The sequence below is a fragment of the Gobio gobio genome, assembly GCF_949357685.1.
Source record: "Gobio gobio genome assembly, chromosome: 15".
Lineage (NCBI taxonomy): Eukaryota > Metazoa > Chordata > Actinopteri > Cypriniformes > Gobionidae > Gobio > Gobio gobio.
This window is the reverse complement of record NC_137108.1, coordinates 28,305,556-28,322,781: the sequence shown is the minus strand read 5'-3', so window position 1 is coordinate 28,322,781 and position 17,226 is coordinate 28,305,556. Positions and strand designations below refer to the sequence as shown.

Sequence of the window (17,226 nt, the reverse complement as noted above, 5' to 3'; positions counted from 1 at the left end):
TATAATAGTAATAAAAAACATGAAACAGAATTGAATGCGTTTATTTGAGTACCAGAGGAGTACAACAGAGGGTTCAAGAAAGTAAATGTTTACTTTTATCAGCCTCGGCCTTCTTCTTGTCTCCCTTCAGCATTGGTGTTTGACAATTAATTAAAGTATATGCTCCAGTCAGTCACAGCAAACACCCTCCTCCCAGCCTCATTTACAGAATACAGCTGAGTGTAGGATGTTTACAACGACTACACTGGAATATTACTACAGAAAACAGTAATAGATCCAGGTCAACTCGTAAGAAAATTAACATGTACACATCATTGTTATTAAGTTATAATTGAGTTATGTAACATTCAGGGCGCAGTGTTGTTTAATTACACACACATTCCAGATCAAGACGAAAGAACTGGGCGATGGCAGCAAACATCCAACTGAAAGCTTGTTTTACGTATAGCACAGCTTCCAGTCGGGGATGTTTACAGGCATGAACAACCAGTTAAAAACGTAATGCAAATGAATATAATTCATCCGAATGCAAATTGCACCATAACCCTGGAAATGTATGCGGTGATTTTGCTGCCCTCTACAGTCCTCATGAGAAATGAAAATACAGCAAAAGCCGAGTTGAAAGTTAAAGGTCCTCTCTCCTTCACGTCAATGACAAAGGGACCGCGATGAGGATGAAGACCTTGCAGATTTGAACAGTCAAGGTCTAATCACAGATACTTGATGAAAACAATCAGAAAAATAAAAAAAGTCGATATAGGTAAATTTTCCACCTTTAAAATAAGTTATCGAAAAAACAACAACAAATGGAAGTGCAGTCTCTACATATGAGCATCACCATAAATAACAGCCACATTCGACCCGAGTTTGAACCAAACAAAATGAAAAACACTCGTGTTTGTAGACTGACATTGGTTCAACCTTGTTTCACTGCTTGGGAATAAGAAAAGCGGTGAATTTTGAGACGGTCTCGACTACAATATACCGTACGAAAAGAATGGTAATAATAAGAAGAACTTGCACCAAGTAAGTCTGTGTTGCTACCAGCTACCAAGTTGCTTGAAGAGGAAGCAAGCAGTCAAGCCATAGCTGCACTGCATGTTACCCTCGCAAAAGCGATCTAGAGCCATCCAGACGTTTTGCTTGTGTCTAATACAGCACTGATAGTTAGCTAAAGTCATTCTGCCTCGAAACGGAACAACACAGCTCGGCTAACTAACGGTAGCTATGCTCTACAGCTCTGCTCCAATTTACAGACAAAACTAGCATGAACTGTCCTTCCCGCCGCAGCAGTACCTCGTAACATATGGGTATATCCTGTTCAATTTAGACAAAGCACCGCCGTTCAAGCGATAACGCGATTAAACCACAGTTTATTACTGTGATTTCCTCCGGCTTTTGCTGCAAAAAAACCTTTAGTCTCCGCCATTCCGAGCCTGTTTCCTTCCGTCTCTGGCTTGTCTTTAGTTTGACCTTTAGTTACCCGACACTAATATTGACGTAATTGTCATGGTAACAGGATCCCGCCTTCTACGTGCGGCCGTGTGCGTCCATGAAAGTTGCTGATGATGGAGGAAAAAAACCATGGATGACAAGGAATCTCTTGTCATTGTGATTAAAGATTAAATGTTTAATGCCACGAAAACATCGTGGAATAATATGACAGTGATATACAAACTTTTTTATCACCCATGTTTTGGACAAATAACTGCTCAAATGAAGATTAACACAACTTTTATTGTAAGTTCACACTTTACGGTTGCTTTTATGCTCCAGTTGGTATTCAATTATACACACATACAACATTAAAAGGTCAAAGAAAGTCACATTCATAAGCTTTGCTACAATACATTTTTACATAATGGTCAATACATTCTCCATGTATCTCAATATGACCCTGTACTTTCACATACGTAAAATAAGTTGATGTTATAATTCAGGCTCCGTTGTTTTGATACAGAATGATCCCAGGCTCACTCCTATATAGTCACTGCAAGCCATAGATATACATTAGCTCAAGCCCATTCATTTCTTCACCTGTGTGTGTTCTGGAATTAACTTTTAGCACTGGAACAGGAGATATTGCTAATTAACACCAATGCTATAAATAGATTTTGTTGGCAAAAGAAAAAAAGACCTGCGATCACAGCAGCGTGGATGTGTGACACACTCACTTATATCAAGCATCTGTTTCAGTGCATCTATACTTGTTTCTCACTGAATGTAATTGTGTATGTCTCAGGCAGGCAGCTCCAAAGCACCTTCTTCCTCCCCATCCCCTCGGTTGGCACGAATCTCCATGAGCGTACGGGCAAATTTGCTCCAGTCGTCTGTATGTGGCACGGCCAACTGCTAAAATAGGGAAACAACCAACTTCTGCATCACATCTTAAAGGTAGAACAGAATTAGTGACTGCTGAAATTTGCACATTGTTTGATCTGTTTGTGCATTTGACTATGGGTGCAAATATTTATAATTCGTCCAAATATTAGAGAATGACTTGTTCATGTACTCATGATGTAGGTGTTATTACCTCTCCCACATCATAGATCCAAACACGGCCCTCTGAATCACCCACTGCCACCTCTCTGCCCCCTGATGCCCATCTGACCCGGTTCAGGGCACATCCCCCCTCCACTGTCACACTTGCTGACGGCACCTGGTACACAGAAAACTTGTTTTGGAATGTAAATGTAATAACATTGTATGGAAACATGATTCATCTCATTTAGATCAAAGCAGATAAATATGAAGTAAAAGCAATTTGCATGCAAATATGACAAGGTAACCCCCCCCCCCTCCCATGCTATTTTTAATTTTTAATTTATCATTTTAACATGATTTAATATTATTTATGTGTATATGATACAGTATTATTCATTTATAATTTATAAACATTAACATTTATTAGATTTATTCCAGCTGAACAGTTTAGGTTAAATTATATATTTTTTTTATAGATGGAAGTGATCTTTGAATTTGTTTTATGTTGGATATTATTAGTTTTTATGTCTATTTGCTAATGGAGGATTTGTAGACAAAAATTGGTACAATAACAGATATTGTTTTTGTTTTATTTTGAAGTGAAAATCAGTCCGTATATAATTTATAGAATATATATATAGTGTAAAATTAAATGTATCTTTCTGACTGGAATTCTGCTATTTGATTTAACATTTTTCCACCAAATTATCAAATTGCATTTATAATTGCACTCAAAAATTTGAGGTCAGTATTGTTTGTTTTTTAAAAGAAATAAACAATTATATTCAAAAGTGACATTAAGACATTTACATTGTTACAAAAAATACTATTTCAAATAAAAATTCTGTTTTTTTTGCACATTCTATTAATCAAATAATCCTTAAAAAAAAAAAAAAACAGGTTTCCACAACATTAACTGTAGTAAAAATGCTTTTTAAGCATCATATTAGATATCATATTAAATTCAGTGTGGCCATCACAGGAATAAATTATATTTTAAACTATATTAACATAGAAAAGAGTTATTTTACATTGTAAAAATATTTTTCTATTGCATTTATCATCAAACAAATGCAGCCAAAAAATACCTAAAAACATTTTTAAAAAATCTTTCCTCAAACTTAGAATATTTCATTTTGTATTTTGCATTATTGATACAAAATATCTGGGATAAGTTTACCCCAGGTTTACCTTGGGGTTCTAGCCCCAAAAAGGGGTCATATTATACTAATATTTTATGTATGTAATGAATGTTCTTAACAATACAGAAGATGGAATGACTGAGTAATAATGTAATGAACTGTGGTGGCCTGACCTCTGTGTAGTTGTTGAGATTCCAGAGGTCCAGGCGACCATTGCCATCGACTGTAGCAAAGAGCGCTGGATGCACTGGAGACCACATGACATCATACACATAGTCTGCATTGTCTTCAAAAGAATAGAGGGGCTTGTTATGCTGTCAGAGAGATGAAATAGTTATATTTATATAATGCTAAATTATCAAAATACATATAGAGCAACACAAGTTCCAAAACAACTCTTACTTTAGTTGACCACAGTTTGACAGTCCAGTCAAATGAGGAAGTAGTAAAGAGATGAGAGAAGTCAACTGGACCCACAGCGTTATGGCAGCTGATTCCAGTAGCAGGCCCCTGATGCCCATCGAACATTTCACCAATACCAGCCTTACTGCATGGGACAAAAGTCTATTTAATATTCACATATATTATTAAAAAAGGCAAGGCAACACTTGAGTATCAGTGTGATACTCTTTTTATGCATAATCTGAGTGTGTTACAAGAAGCACTGACCTTCCATGGCGGGATGCTGTGTAAACGGTGCCCTCCTCACTTCCTACCACATAGTTATTCACGTCGCTTGCAGGGAAGGCCATGCAAGTGACTGCCACAGGCTTTGACTTGTTGTAGATCAGCTCCATACTCTCCTGTGAGTAACAATAAACATGTAATGTATTGCTCTATAATCAGTCAAATCTCAAATGATAATCATTTTCCATCTGTTCAAATGTGTTATATTTGGACACCTGAGGCTGCGAGAGCATGTCCAGACTCCAGGAGCACATCTTGCCATCGGTGGATACTGTGATAAGGTTGTTGGCATTTTGTGTTCCGACCACATTCACACAGTATACAGGATGCTAGGTAAGAGAACACATTGAATAAGTAATAAAATCCATAATATATTTGACGTCTATACTATTTAAAAGACAGGAAATAATATTTAAAACAAATAAGGAATTGTTTTGCCACATGATGAATTATTATTATTTTTTAAATTCTCATCAGATGCATTTTAACGTTACGTGTTACGTTTAACATAAAGTCTCTTAGGACTATCTTAGGGTTGAGTTTCTGGGTCACCTGATGATGCTGAAAATTCAGCTTTATACAGCAATCAATTAATATTACAGTTTTTACTGTGTATTTGATCAAATAAATGCAGACTATATTTATATATTTAAAACATTTTATCTGTAATTGGTGCTCTTACAGTGTGTGCAGTCGCAGACAGGGGCGTCCTTTGCACTGGGGTCCTCCTGTGACTTCGGTTGTCCCACAGTGCAATCTGTCCTGAGTAAGTGCCTCCAATCACCAGGTTGGGATGAAACTGAGCAAAGCCGACTGACATCACTGAGGACTACAGGGGAAAGCCATAAAATGCCTTAGTAATTACTTGCAGCGATTTTAAACTTCCTTTGCTACGTTTAATGTTTTGGCATAGAGGAATACAAGTTCGCCCTCCATCAAGGTCTATTTGCACAAAGGGAGCATACAGGCAATAAACTGAACAATGAGAGTTTATTTATCAGTTACATCAGAGCAAACACAGAATGATGACGCAGACAACATCTGAAAGTTGAACTCTATTTTTTTGTGTATTTTAATAATAGCTATTTAATTGGGATTCTGTCTTTTCATTAAAAACTGATTACTCACACACATGCTATACAATTTTTCACTAAAGTATATCGAAATGCAGTTGAAAGGAACAACATTCAAGCTTTTTAATTGGGAGCAATGGGAATTCAAACCTGACAGTGGAATATGTACTCGGGGGTCATCTTCTTAAACTTCATATTCCAGACCAGCACAACTCCATCTGGCTCATGAGGCGCATCCTCATTAGTGTTGTATGAGGCCACTAGCAATTCAGGATACTGCAAAAAGTATACTGGGAGTGTTATATTAGTGACTAACACATCTGCACGCAGGCATTGCTTATATTATTGCAATTTTAGAGCTTATTAATAAAGTACCTGTGGTGACCAATCCAGGGAAGTGACGACTCGATGTTTAGTCCAATGCTCATCATAGAAATGTCGATTAAACGACAAGTTTGATCCAGCTTGCATGTCCCTAATAACAAAACAAACCGTTGCATTATGGTACAATCATCCAAGGCAATTTACAGTAAGTTTCCCAGGAGTCACTTGAAGTTGAGTGCAACTCTTCAGTTTCTGGGTCACCTCATTAAACCTGATTTCAAACCATTAAACCACCATCACCCTACATTAGGTTAAACAGACCTTTCTGGGACCATCTAATGAATAACTTTTCTGTAATCATGTGGGAATCTGTGCATGTCTGACTGTTATGCAAGCCTCCGCTCTGACCCTTCTTTGTCCTCCATATCTCGCCCACTGTAGTCAAAGAAAATGTCCGTATCTTCGGCCAGCACTCGCTCCACTACACGGACGCTTCGGTCGAAGAAAAACAGGAAATCCTCTGAATGAACAATCTGCTCTTTCTCCTCGTTGGTGAGTTCTCTAGGATGAACTAAGACACATATTCATACAGCTCTTTATGATGTTACACTTCCTATAAATGTACTTTCTTTTTTAAAACTGTGATTGTTCTTGCCTTCTTCGGCCTCCTGAAGCTTCTCCTCCTCTAGCTGCTGTGGCACCGGCTCAGATTTGGGCACTGACAGCTCCTCATCCTCCTCCTCTGTTGAAAATGTACATCTTTTGAAACACTGAGATCAGCATAATGGCATTTGTTTCGTTGGCAATATATTCAGTTTCATGTCTGGATATCAATCCTTATTATAATCTAGAAATAAAAACAGCTCTTTACCCTCAGGCTGATCAGATGCAACAGGGGTCTGTGTCTCTTTAGTGTATGTCACCAGTTCTTTTGGCATGAAATCAATCTGAACAATTTTTGATGCTCCAAGCCTTTGCATCTTGCACCTAAGAAATCAAGCCAAAATGAAAACTTTTTAATGTGTGGTTCTTTTTTGTTGGTTCGCCTTGGACTACTTGAAAGCATCAGTTACTTAATCCAACTAAAGTCTTTAGGTGCGGTAACAATAATGCAATTTTTTGTGCAAAAAGGTTCCATTGTCAATAGTGTAGCGATGTATGAAGCACTCCTCACACGGAAGTCATTTCCAAACCAAAAAAGATTTCTGTTGAAGTGTGGCAAATTCGGATGTCCAACTTGAGCATGAACAAAATCTGTGTGGTGAACATTTTCGCCTATTGGAATGACTGGATTACTTCCATGAAATGTCACTGCGCTATGGTAAATGTGACTGCACCTTTAGGTTTTTATTTTAAATTTCTATCACGAGACTCAATGTTTCCTGTATCATATTTGAGGTGGCAGTCTCACCCATGAACAGAATCTGCTAGAAGCTGAAGAGCTAAGGGGTCAGTGTCCCATTGCAACGTCCTAGAGAGATCAGAAGAATATAATGGTTAGGAGGGAGAAGACCAAGAGCATGCATGATTCGGTCCTGCAGCTTCACCAGCAGTGCACAACCCTCTCGCATGCATGGTTACATGAGATAACACACTTTATCTTGAACTGAAATCACATATAGGCTTTGGCACCATACTCTTGAACAGCTACAACAGAACCACATCCACTGATGGGTGATGCATCAACAAATGCCAGGATCTAACAATGACAACATCAACACTCCTCCTTACCGATATCTGATGTCCCCATCAAAGATGTAGGGAAAAGGAAAAACATCAGACTCAGTCTTACATACAACAAAGCAAAACAAAATATAGCACATTTGTCTGATGTCTTGCAGGGTTCCCACACATTGGTTAACTTCAAATTCAAGGACCTTTCAAGGACTTTCCAGGTCCAATACCCTCAAATTCAAGGACTTAATGTGGGGACACATTTCAAGTGAGAGCAAGGTCACATCACTTTACCTTGTAAGATACATTGTTACAGTTTTCATGTGTCAAACACAACTATGCAAAAAAAGCATTTTGACCATATGACAGAGATCTGATATTCTATTTGTCGTATTTCTGTTTTGCATAAAACTGAAGAATATTCGGTACATCCTATACTGTATTCTAAAATGATCTGATATTAACTTTTGCACGGATTTTATTGAAAAGAGCTTAGGCTCATGTAACCAGAAGTTTTAAGATATATGAATATGCTTTTAAGTTTTTCTTACCTCATGGGTTTACATTATCTTAACAAGCAAAGCAATTCAACATTACATTTAATCAAATATTTGGGCAACAGATTATCACTGAACACATACAGTCATTAACTGAACATATTTGGGTTCGGTGTAAGCACTGAAAAACTGAGGTACCATCGTAGTAGTTTTGTGCACGCATGACAACGTCATGGCAACGTACAACACAAAGTACCTCACGTGGGAAACATTTAACGTAACGCATAAATGCGTTTAACTAACGTAAATCAAGCAAGCTAGTATTCATAGGCCACGAAGTGTTGGCGAAATAACACATTAGCGGACCGGAGGGAATAATATGGAATTTGTTCCAGAAAACTTCTTGCGCAAAATAAATTCAAGCACTTTCAAGGACATGTATCTATGTATGCTTATTTTCAAAAACTTTCCAGGGTCTTGAATTTTTTTCTCCCAGACTCACAAACTTTCAAGAATTTCAAGGACCCGTGGGCACCCTGGTCTTGTATGAGCAAATTAAAGATATATAAATTAAACTGTGATCAGTCTTAAAGCTTGCATCCTTTAAAACAGGAATTTTCAACGCTTTTGATGCAAAGGACCCCCAAATATGATGATCACATTGCTAGGGACCCCCTTCTTAAAATATGAAATCAGTTAAATATATATATTTATAAAAAATACACATACGGTATGAGAAAAAAAAAAAAACATGATATGCAAAATTAAATAGACTTTTAAAAATGACTATACTGAAATCAAAATAAATTGTCAAAATATTATCTGGAAAATATCTGACTATTTGTATTAGTGTATTTGTTCTACCCATTATTAGAATAATGTTAGGTGTATAAAGATGAAGGGAAATTCACAATGACTGTATAGTTTTAAATATTTTTCCAGGAAACTTTGATCATTCTAAAAACATTCCTAAAAAAAGAAAAATAATTTTTTTTTTCCCTCCTTAAATTTCCCACAGATCTCCTAGAACCCTCTTGCAGAACCCCTGCAATATTTAAAACACTACTTCCGTATACTGCACATTCATACATAAGGTGGTATGTATGTACTTCTATATATTACTTCTATAATATATAGAAGTATTTCAAAATTATTTAAAGATTTAGATACAGTCTGGTGTGCAAACAATTCATACCTTCCCACTGTCCCTCCATCTATGGATTCTTGACTTCCAGTTTCACTGGGCGGGCTCACTGATTGCGAAGAGGGAGACATAGGGGTTGGGACTAAATAATGAAAATAACAGGTATCCCATGTTAAAAGCTGCAGTGGCTGCACTGATGGCCAGCAGTGGCAGACACAGGCAAATCAAAATGAACAGAATGGATTGAAATGGTCAAATCAAAGAGAAAAAAAAATCCAAAAGGAAAAACAACAGGAGAGATTGTCAAGCGAATTTCAATTCTCTCTAAAACGTTAGAATTTTGATATTATTAATCACCTCATCTACAGATTTATAATGATTACAATTTGACATGGAATATCACCCTACGAATCTATTTATAGAGTTAGCCACAGTGAAGTCTAGTTCAAATACAGCCACAGTGTAAGACAGGAGTTCAATAAACTGAATACTGATGTAACTTCTTCATATGCGTATAATAAAAGTAATTGTTTTGAGGATGAATTCATGACCTAGCTTAGTGATAAATACTACAAAATCTGATTTACATCTAGCAAAAATTTAAATGAGGACACAAGCCATTCCTGCACAGAAGATGAAAAAAATTGTAGGACTCAAACACAGGCCAAAGCGACATGCCCTTAATCTATAAAAGAGCAAAGATCTGTCCAAAACTAACCATAGCCTTGAGAGAAAGAAGTGTGCTCAATTGCATTGAATGTACACTTGAAATACTTTAAATAAAAAGTTATCATTTTACTTAAGTGTACTGTACTTAAAGAAAGTACACATTCATGATTGTTTTTTAACAAACTTAAGTACACTTAAAAGTGCACTTATGTTTTAAAGTACGTATTTTGATGTTTTGACTAACATACTAAAGCACAAGTACTTGAGTATAAATTGAACTGTAGTGTGTTATTCGATATTTCATTTAAAGTTAATATATTTGATATGTGCTAAATTGCATTACAAACAGGGCTGGATGTTTGTTGACCATTTCCAACACTGATTACAAATGTGTAATTACAAACATACTTAAATACATGACATATTCAATAGAAATTACATTGAAGTAGATTTTAGATTACTATAAATGCTGGGCAGTACATTTCAAAGACAATAGAAGTAATTATGAAATTACATATAAAAGTAATAAAGTCCTATTTAAGGGTAAAAAACCTTTAACATTCTGCTAACTGCATTTAATATCAATTATAACTATAACGTATTTTTATTTGATTAACATGCAATTCAGAGTCTGAAAACATTACATTCAGTCTGCACTTAAGTATATTCAACGTGTTTATGTTTTTTCCGTAATAACTACTCTTTTCAAAGTATGTTAGTGCACTTCTTTTTCACGAGGGTAGGGGGAAGCCCTATAGGATATAGCTCTAACGGCTACTGAGTGAAATATCATTTTAAAAATACTCTTTTGCATTATAAAGACTCCTGATGATTCCTTTTATACTTTCGTTCAAACAGGTGCCATGCACATTGATAAAGATTTATCTCACACACACATTATGTAATATATACATGCACAGACAGCTGTATGTTCTGTATCATATACCTAAAGGTGGTTCTGGTGAAATTCCAATGCTCTGCAGGAGAGCCTCTGTCTCTCGTCTCTTCCGGTCTAGGTCAGAGTCTTCTGACACGTTTTCAGTCCTCTGAAGCATCTCAGACTGCATCACAGAACAAATATTTGCAGGTGATAAAATGATAAATGGTATACACAACAAATAGAGCACTTACCTCTTTCTTCTTTCTCTCTTCTTCCCTTCTTTTCTTCTCCTCTCGAATCTGGGCTAAGCGCTGCTTTTTGCGCTCAAGCTCCGCTTTCAGGTCACTTCTATCAGCCATCGTTGTGTCGTTCAGTCTATGTATAGTATGAACAGTTTTAATTTTAGTTCATTTAATGAAGTTATACATCCAGCTTCATTTGGTCATATAGAGAAGATCAGCCTGCATGTGTAAAGTCTCATTAGTCTAATGCAGGGGTTTTCAAACTGGGATCCTCCAGAAGGTTCCAAGGGGTCCCCAGAAAATTTCAGAGAATAAAAAGACAAAGCATAAATGGATAAAGTCTACCGAATATTCTAACGGTTTCATTTCTAAATGTTTCTCTCCTTTCTTGTCGTATACATGTATATGTTTGCTTTATATCTTTATTTCTATAGTCCCCTTTATCTTGCTCACTGGGATTGTAAGGCAGTTTTCTTAACAAACTACCTACACTGCTTGCATACGTTTATTGTGAAAGTTGTTTATACAAATAAAAATGAAAATGTTCTTCTTCAGGTTTATACATCCAACATTAATAGCCAATTTAAGTTGGGAAACAATAGGCCTATGTTGTATTTACAATGTCACACTTACTATTTATCTAACAGTTTAAATGTTTCTAGACACAGTCCAAGCTAAAATAACCTGACTGCAACTGAATGAATAGCCTACATAATACACTAAGAAATTTAAATCTTTGTTGAACTTCCTGTACATGGAAACAATAATAATAAACAGCGATGAGGGTGAAAAGAATACATTATAATACATTGGACACTAACCTAATATTCTGCAAAGAAAAATGACGCGACTCGGGTTCATAAATGCATTTGACTAACAAGAATTGACACGTAACAGCGAATTAAAGTAAAAACACAATCCTGTTCATTCACAAACGGTTGTCGTTGCATTTCAATGAATGAAAGCATCAATGCAGCCCTCAACAAAGCATCTTGTAGGCTAAATGATATTTTAATGTAATAATTTAACTCTACCGTGTTCTTTATGTCGATCCAAACGGGTCAAAATCTGCTGCGCTCTCTCGCGTAAATACTTAAATAAGAGGCTAAATCTACACATGAGCATCAACAGCTAAATTAAATCACAAAAGCATCACCAGTTCACTTCAGTCTCATCAGCACCCAAAGCCGGAAGTGCTCGATGCCGATACACGTCATAAACGCCTCCTAGCAACAGCGGGCAGCGCCTCGTCGTCTGAAGATTTTCGGCAGTTACGTTTTCCCCCCAGCAAGGATGCATTCAATTGAACAAAAGTTTATAATATTGAAAAATGTTTTTTAGTTCAAATAAATAGTCTTTCTTTTGAATGTTCTACTCAAAGAATCATGAAAAAAGCATTATAATATAATTCCCACAATTGTACTGTATTTGGTCAAATAAATGCAAGCTTGTTAAACACAAGGGACTTACCCACCTTTAAATGTGTAGACGCAGAAACGTGTTATAACTCAACGCTCAGCAAAATGTAAGTTGAATATTTTAACATAACATTCGTTACATTACCTGGAACAAACATGGGTCCTGTCTACACAAAGATTTATCTACATTCACACAGAAAATGAAAAGTAAATAAATACAATTAGAAATGGTTAAATTGCATTTCATAAGTTTTTATTAAAATTCAAAGGACACATTTTTAAATAAAAAAACATAAAAAAAGATGATACAAATGACTTTCACCTAAAAAAATAACCATAAACAAAAAACAAAAATATTAAATTGACTAAATATTAAAAGCCAGGATTAGTGTTAATAAGCAGTGCAGGGTTCTCGTGTTTTCTTTCGGCTCTTCTTTAATGTGCGCCTGGTTCCACACACATTGGTCCTGTGCTGGTGGTGACCGTGATCAGTGAGAGTGTATGGAGCTGGTTGAGGGTGAGATGAAGTCAGTCGCTCTGGCCCTGGCAGCTAATTTCGTCCTCAGTTCTCTGATTTCCTGCATCAGCTCCCTTTCCTTAGAGTCAAGCTCCCCTCGGCCACGATCTAAAGAAACTAAGTCGCAGCACACACGGAAGAGATAGCTTTCATCGCTTGCCACTTCATTATGTTTGGTTGTGACACATTGCAGCTCACAGTTTATCCTAATAATACTCACAGCAAGTAGTATAATACTCACAGCAATCATCTGATTGAGTGTTCAAAGAAATGTGGGTGGTCTCACTCCTGGGCTTGTGCAGCAGGCCTCTGGACGAGCAGGGAGATCTGAGTCTCTTTTCCTTCTGGCGATCTACAATCATACAAAAACAATCTTCATATCAACACACAGTTCACCTAGACTAGAGGGATGCAAGGCAACCACTATATAATTACCTCATGTTAACATGTGCAAAGTTTAACAGACTATCATTTAAAGTGCCCCATTATGCTTTTTTAGATTTTACAGTTTTTTTCCTCTCGGATATTACCTATTAGCTGTTTGTGAATGTAAAAGGTCTGCAAAGTTTCAAAGATTAAAGTGCAAGATAAATGGAGTTATTTTTCCCAAAAGAAAGAACCGATTCTGAAATGCCTTAAACTGTAGCAACTCAATGTAATAACTGCACATAATATAATAAGTATTACATTATTATTGTAATAAATGTTCATAATGTAATAATTTCCTCAAAACGTAATAAAATCTTGAACTCAATTTAATAATTTTTACATTATGAGAAATGGATTACATTATAAACTCACCCAAAACGTGGCATTTTCATTATTGTTATAGCTTTTAAAACATAAAAAATATCAGGATTCCCTTACAGTCAATTTTTTGGAAAAATAAATCAAGTCTTAAACTTTCAACGAAATGCAACAGATTTAAATATTCATGCAATTATTATTATCACAAATTTTTCTTTATAGTACATTTTAAAAATCTATTTCCAGTCTTAACTTGCCTTCAAAATCCACCAGATTACTGCTACAACTACCTAGTAGTTTAAAGGTGTAAAAGGTATTTATTTATCCTTCTGTTTTACAAAAATAAAGAAAATTCACAAAACCCAACAGTTTTAGCAGGGGTGTTTTGTACTGAATTACACACACACACACACACACACACACACACACACACACACACACACACACACACACACACACACACACACACACACACACACACACACACACACACACACACACACACACACACACACACACACACACACACACACACACACACACACACACACACACACACACACACACACACACACACACACACACGAATATGCGGTTCACAGGGACTCTCCATAGGTGTAATCATTTTTACACTGTACAAACGTATATTCTATCCCCCTACCCGACCCCTAAACCCACCCATCACACAAAACATGTTTGTTGTTTTAAGCCATTAGGTTTACAAGGACACATTTGTGTCCTCATAGACCATGTTTATGTTGTAATACCCATGTCATTATACACATTTGTGTCCTCATAAACCACATATACCTGTACACACACACTTCATTGATATATTAATACTGTGAGTTTTTTGTTGAGTTTTTTTTTTTACAACATTTTAACACTTTGTGTAACAGCAGAGTGTACATGCGTTGTGCACCCGCCTATAGGCACATATTACTACAGCGCCCTTTAAATAACACAAAAAATACTGTGACTTTAGACCAGGTTTTTGTTGCTCAATGACGCAATCGATTTTAGTGCCTCAAAATAGCAACGCGCCAACAATGCGCCTGAACACACCTTGTTTTCAGACCAGCACGCCCATGGGCGAACAGATGGGCACGAGTGCATTTGCTATTTAAACAACGTGGCACTGGACGTGAAAATGATAACTGCGACGGGCTGAAACTAGCAAAAAACACTTGTCGGGTGTATAATAGGGCCTGATGCGCTTCTCTGCACTGTGAAAGCAAATCCATGCACTTCAAAAAGGATGAGCTTGTTTGCATCGCTACTGTTCATTTCAGTGTGTTTACTAGAGCTGAGGAAGCCTCCGGAGCTGAAATTCAGATATGGTAATGGACGTTTCATTTGTCACATGCAGTAAGCGGTGGACCATTCACAACAGACTGGGCCATCTGATCAAATAGAGCAGGGTAGACTTTCGGAAAGGATGGGTTTAGAGAGACCAAATCCTGTGACAAACTGTTTCAGACAGTGCGAGGAAAGAGGTGATGCTACATTATGAGAAAATTAAAGTGTTTTTTTTTTTTTTACCTTGGGTGCATGTAAACCTATTGTACATCTAAAACAAAATTAGGAACCTTTAAAATAGCATAATAGGGGCACTTTAAACTGACTGTATCCTCAAAAGGAAGTAATATCAAAACTGTAACATATCATGAATTCTTTATTACACTTGGTGAAAAGTCTTTGTCTTAACTTACTTAGTGAATCCTCTAGACGCTTTTGCAGTTTTCCATGATGTTGCTCAGTCTCTTCTGTTTCCTGAGAGGTTAGTGACCTCCGTTGGGCGTTAACAGTGGCGGCCGCCCGTCTTTCCTCCTCCAGTTCAGCTTGTTTAGCTACTACATCATCCCACTGAGACCATACCAAAATAATGTCATAGGGCTATTGAGAGTGAATTACATTTCTTATGAATCTTGTCTACTTGTTTCGTTAAAAATAACACTAAAGGTGTGGTCACATTTAACAATGTTCAATGAATTTTCACTGGGAAAATCCAGTCATTTCAATAGGAATCCACACGATCGGAAAAACCAACAGAAAGCAGTTTGGCTTGAAAGTGATCTGTGCTTCATACATCACTACACAATTGACAATAGACCTTTTTTGTCTACAACAAATTTCCCCAAATCTGACCGCACCTTCACATGTAATTTCTCACCTGCTTTCCCTCCACTTCCAGCATTAGCTGGACTATTTTATCCTCTTTCGCACATGTTTGTTTGCTGAGGTTCACAAGTCGCTCTCTTTGCTTCTCTTGCCTCTCCTCCTCTTTTTCCAAACACTTGATCACCTCGGCCTGCCAATCAGCATCCACTTCCATCTGTCCCACCTCTGCCAGAGACTCTTCCAGCATCTGAGAGTTTGAACACAACTTTAAATCAACAACCAACTCCAAAACACAAGGCTGCTAAGGAGAAAGAAAGGAAATGCAGAAAGGAAACAGGAGCAGGGTGGAGTTAGATGTCTGACAAAGATAATCATATGCACTTCATGAAAACTTTAGCGAGACATACCTTTTTGTTTTTCTGGCTGATATCTTCATCTGTCTGAATGAGGTTTTGAAATGTACAGTGGTCTATTTCAGCCCTGTGTCTCCTCGCATCCACTTCTGTTCTCACCTCTTGACTCACTCGCTCTTGCTCTTTGGCCAGTTGCTAGTAGGCCAAACATATTATGATCAGCTTTGGAAATGCACACCTCAGGAGTGTCCGAACCTGCTCAAAGAGGGCCACCTTCTTTTTAGTTAAATTCCAACTCTAATTAAACACACCTAAACCAGCCAATCAAGGTCTTTAGGATTACTAGACACTTCCAGGTAGGTGTGTTGGGGCAGGTTGGAGCTAAACTCTGCATGAAGATGGCCATTCAGATGGAAGATTGGACACTCCTAGTACATCAATTTTGCAGACATTTGCAAAGAAAAAAAAGGTTTAATAGTGGCTAACCTGTTCAAACAGTTGTCTCTTGGCATCCAGTTCCATCTGTCTCACTTCTATATCTTCAACGGCGGCTGCCGTCTCCTGATCTCGCAGCGCCATCTAAATACAACAATAAATGTAAAGAACTGATTTCTAAATAATGATGCAGAAAATTTTAATAAAAAAAGCTTTTGAACCAAAGCACAATATGATTTATTTACATAATCAAAAGTAAAGTGGCAAATAGGGCTGAGCCAAGCCTACAGCACTCCTGTCAGAAACTGAAGCTTCCGTGCCTCGATCGCCTCCCGGTGGCTGGTCCCAGTACAGCTCCTAAATCCCACCCCTCCATGTATTAAAATGGATGCGAGACACACTACTGAACAATTCAATTACACTTAAAATAATTGTTTCCTAAAGATGGTTTCTGTCATTTTAGGCAGTTTTTATTACGATGATTTCATTTCAAGTGTTCGTTTTTTAAATAAGTTTAGTTTTAGTGAGTTATTTGATGCTATAAAAACGGGGGGTGTGACGTCATGATTGACAGCTGAGATTGACGGCTTCTCTGAGTGAAGTTGTCACTGAGGCACTAACTGACTTTTTTTCGGGATTTTGGGGAGGAGGTTGGAGCTTTAGCTTTAATTTCTACATTTCTATAACTGTTTATTTCACACCAACATAATGAATTGCTCTGCATCTGTGAGAGTGTGGGCGGGCTTTTGATTATCGCGCCTCTACTTCCTGCTCTCTACTGCGCAACTCCGGTCCCGAGATCGCTACTGCGCAGACTCT

The 17,226-nt window shown here is 37.1% G+C and overlaps 2 protein-coding genes across 5 annotated transcripts in view; both read right to left on the bottom strand.

Annotated features, from left to right (window-relative positions):
* Positions 1-1,718: 1,718 nt before the first annotated feature.
* Positions 1,719-12,026, bottom strand: dync1i1b (dynein cytoplasmic 1 intermediate chain 1b). 3 transcript variants are annotated; one of them, XM_079836247.1, is made up of 17 exons: positions 11,851-12,026; positions 10,826-10,949; positions 10,641-10,755; positions 9,077-9,167; positions 7,122-7,181; positions 6,582-6,697; positions 6,366-6,452; positions 6,119-6,281; positions 5,762-5,861; positions 5,537-5,662; positions 4,996-5,142; positions 4,529-4,642; positions 4,296-4,429; positions 4,029-4,173; positions 3,800-3,940; positions 2,534-2,659; positions 1,719-2,352 (listed from the first exon to the last, which is right to left on the bottom strand). In XM_079836247.1, the coding sequence occupies exons 2-17, from the start codon at positions 10,931-10,933 to the stop codon at positions 2,239-2,241; spliced, it is 1,887 nt and encodes a 628-aa protein (XP_079692373.1). In that variant the 5' UTR covers positions 10,934-10,949; positions 11,851-12,026; the 3' UTR covers positions 1,719-2,238. The 3 variants fall into 3 exon arrangements, with proteins under 3 accessions (XP_079692373.1, XP_079692374.1, XP_079692372.1); XM_079836248.1 differs by having other exon boundaries at positions 9,077-9,134; positions 11,851-12,015; XM_079836246.1 differs by having other exon boundaries at positions 9,077-9,218; positions 11,851-11,999.
* Positions 12,027-12,466: 440 nt separating this feature from the next.
* The window catches only part of tbc1d31 (TBC1 domain family, member 31), a 13,894-nt gene continuing 9,134 nt past the window's right edge, over positions 12,467-17,226 (bottom strand). The window contains exons 17-22 of one of the 2 annotated variants that reach the window (XM_079836563.1): positions 16,459-16,551; positions 16,027-16,167; positions 15,672-15,866; positions 15,211-15,364; positions 12,993-13,103; positions 12,467-12,868 (exon numbers count right to left, since the gene is read on the bottom strand). In XM_079836563.1, coding sequence (XP_079692689.1) covers positions 12,723-12,868; positions 12,993-13,103; positions 15,211-15,364; positions 15,672-15,866; positions 16,027-16,167; positions 16,459-16,551 — 840 coding nt within the window. In that variant the 3' untranslated portion in view covers positions 12,467-12,722. The remainder of the gene's footprint in view (positions 12,869-12,992; positions 13,104-15,210; positions 15,365-15,671; positions 15,867-16,026; positions 16,168-16,458; positions 16,552-17,226) is intronic. The other variant, XM_079836564.1, reaches the window with a different exon arrangement.

Coding starts and splice junctions, on each gene's coding strand:
- dync1i1b (XM_079836246.1), bottom strand. CDS start 10,933: ATGGCTGATAGAAGTGACCTGAAAGCGGAGCTTGAGCGCAAAAAGCAG. Junction 10,756..10,825: donor AAGAGAGAAAGAAGAAAGAG/GTAAGTGCTCTA, acceptor TCTGTGATGCAG/TCTGAGATGCTTCAGAGGAC. Junction 6,698..7,121: donor CTAGCAGATTCTGTTCATGG/GTGAGACTGCCA, acceptor TTGATTTCTTAG/GTGCAAGATGCAAAGGCTTG.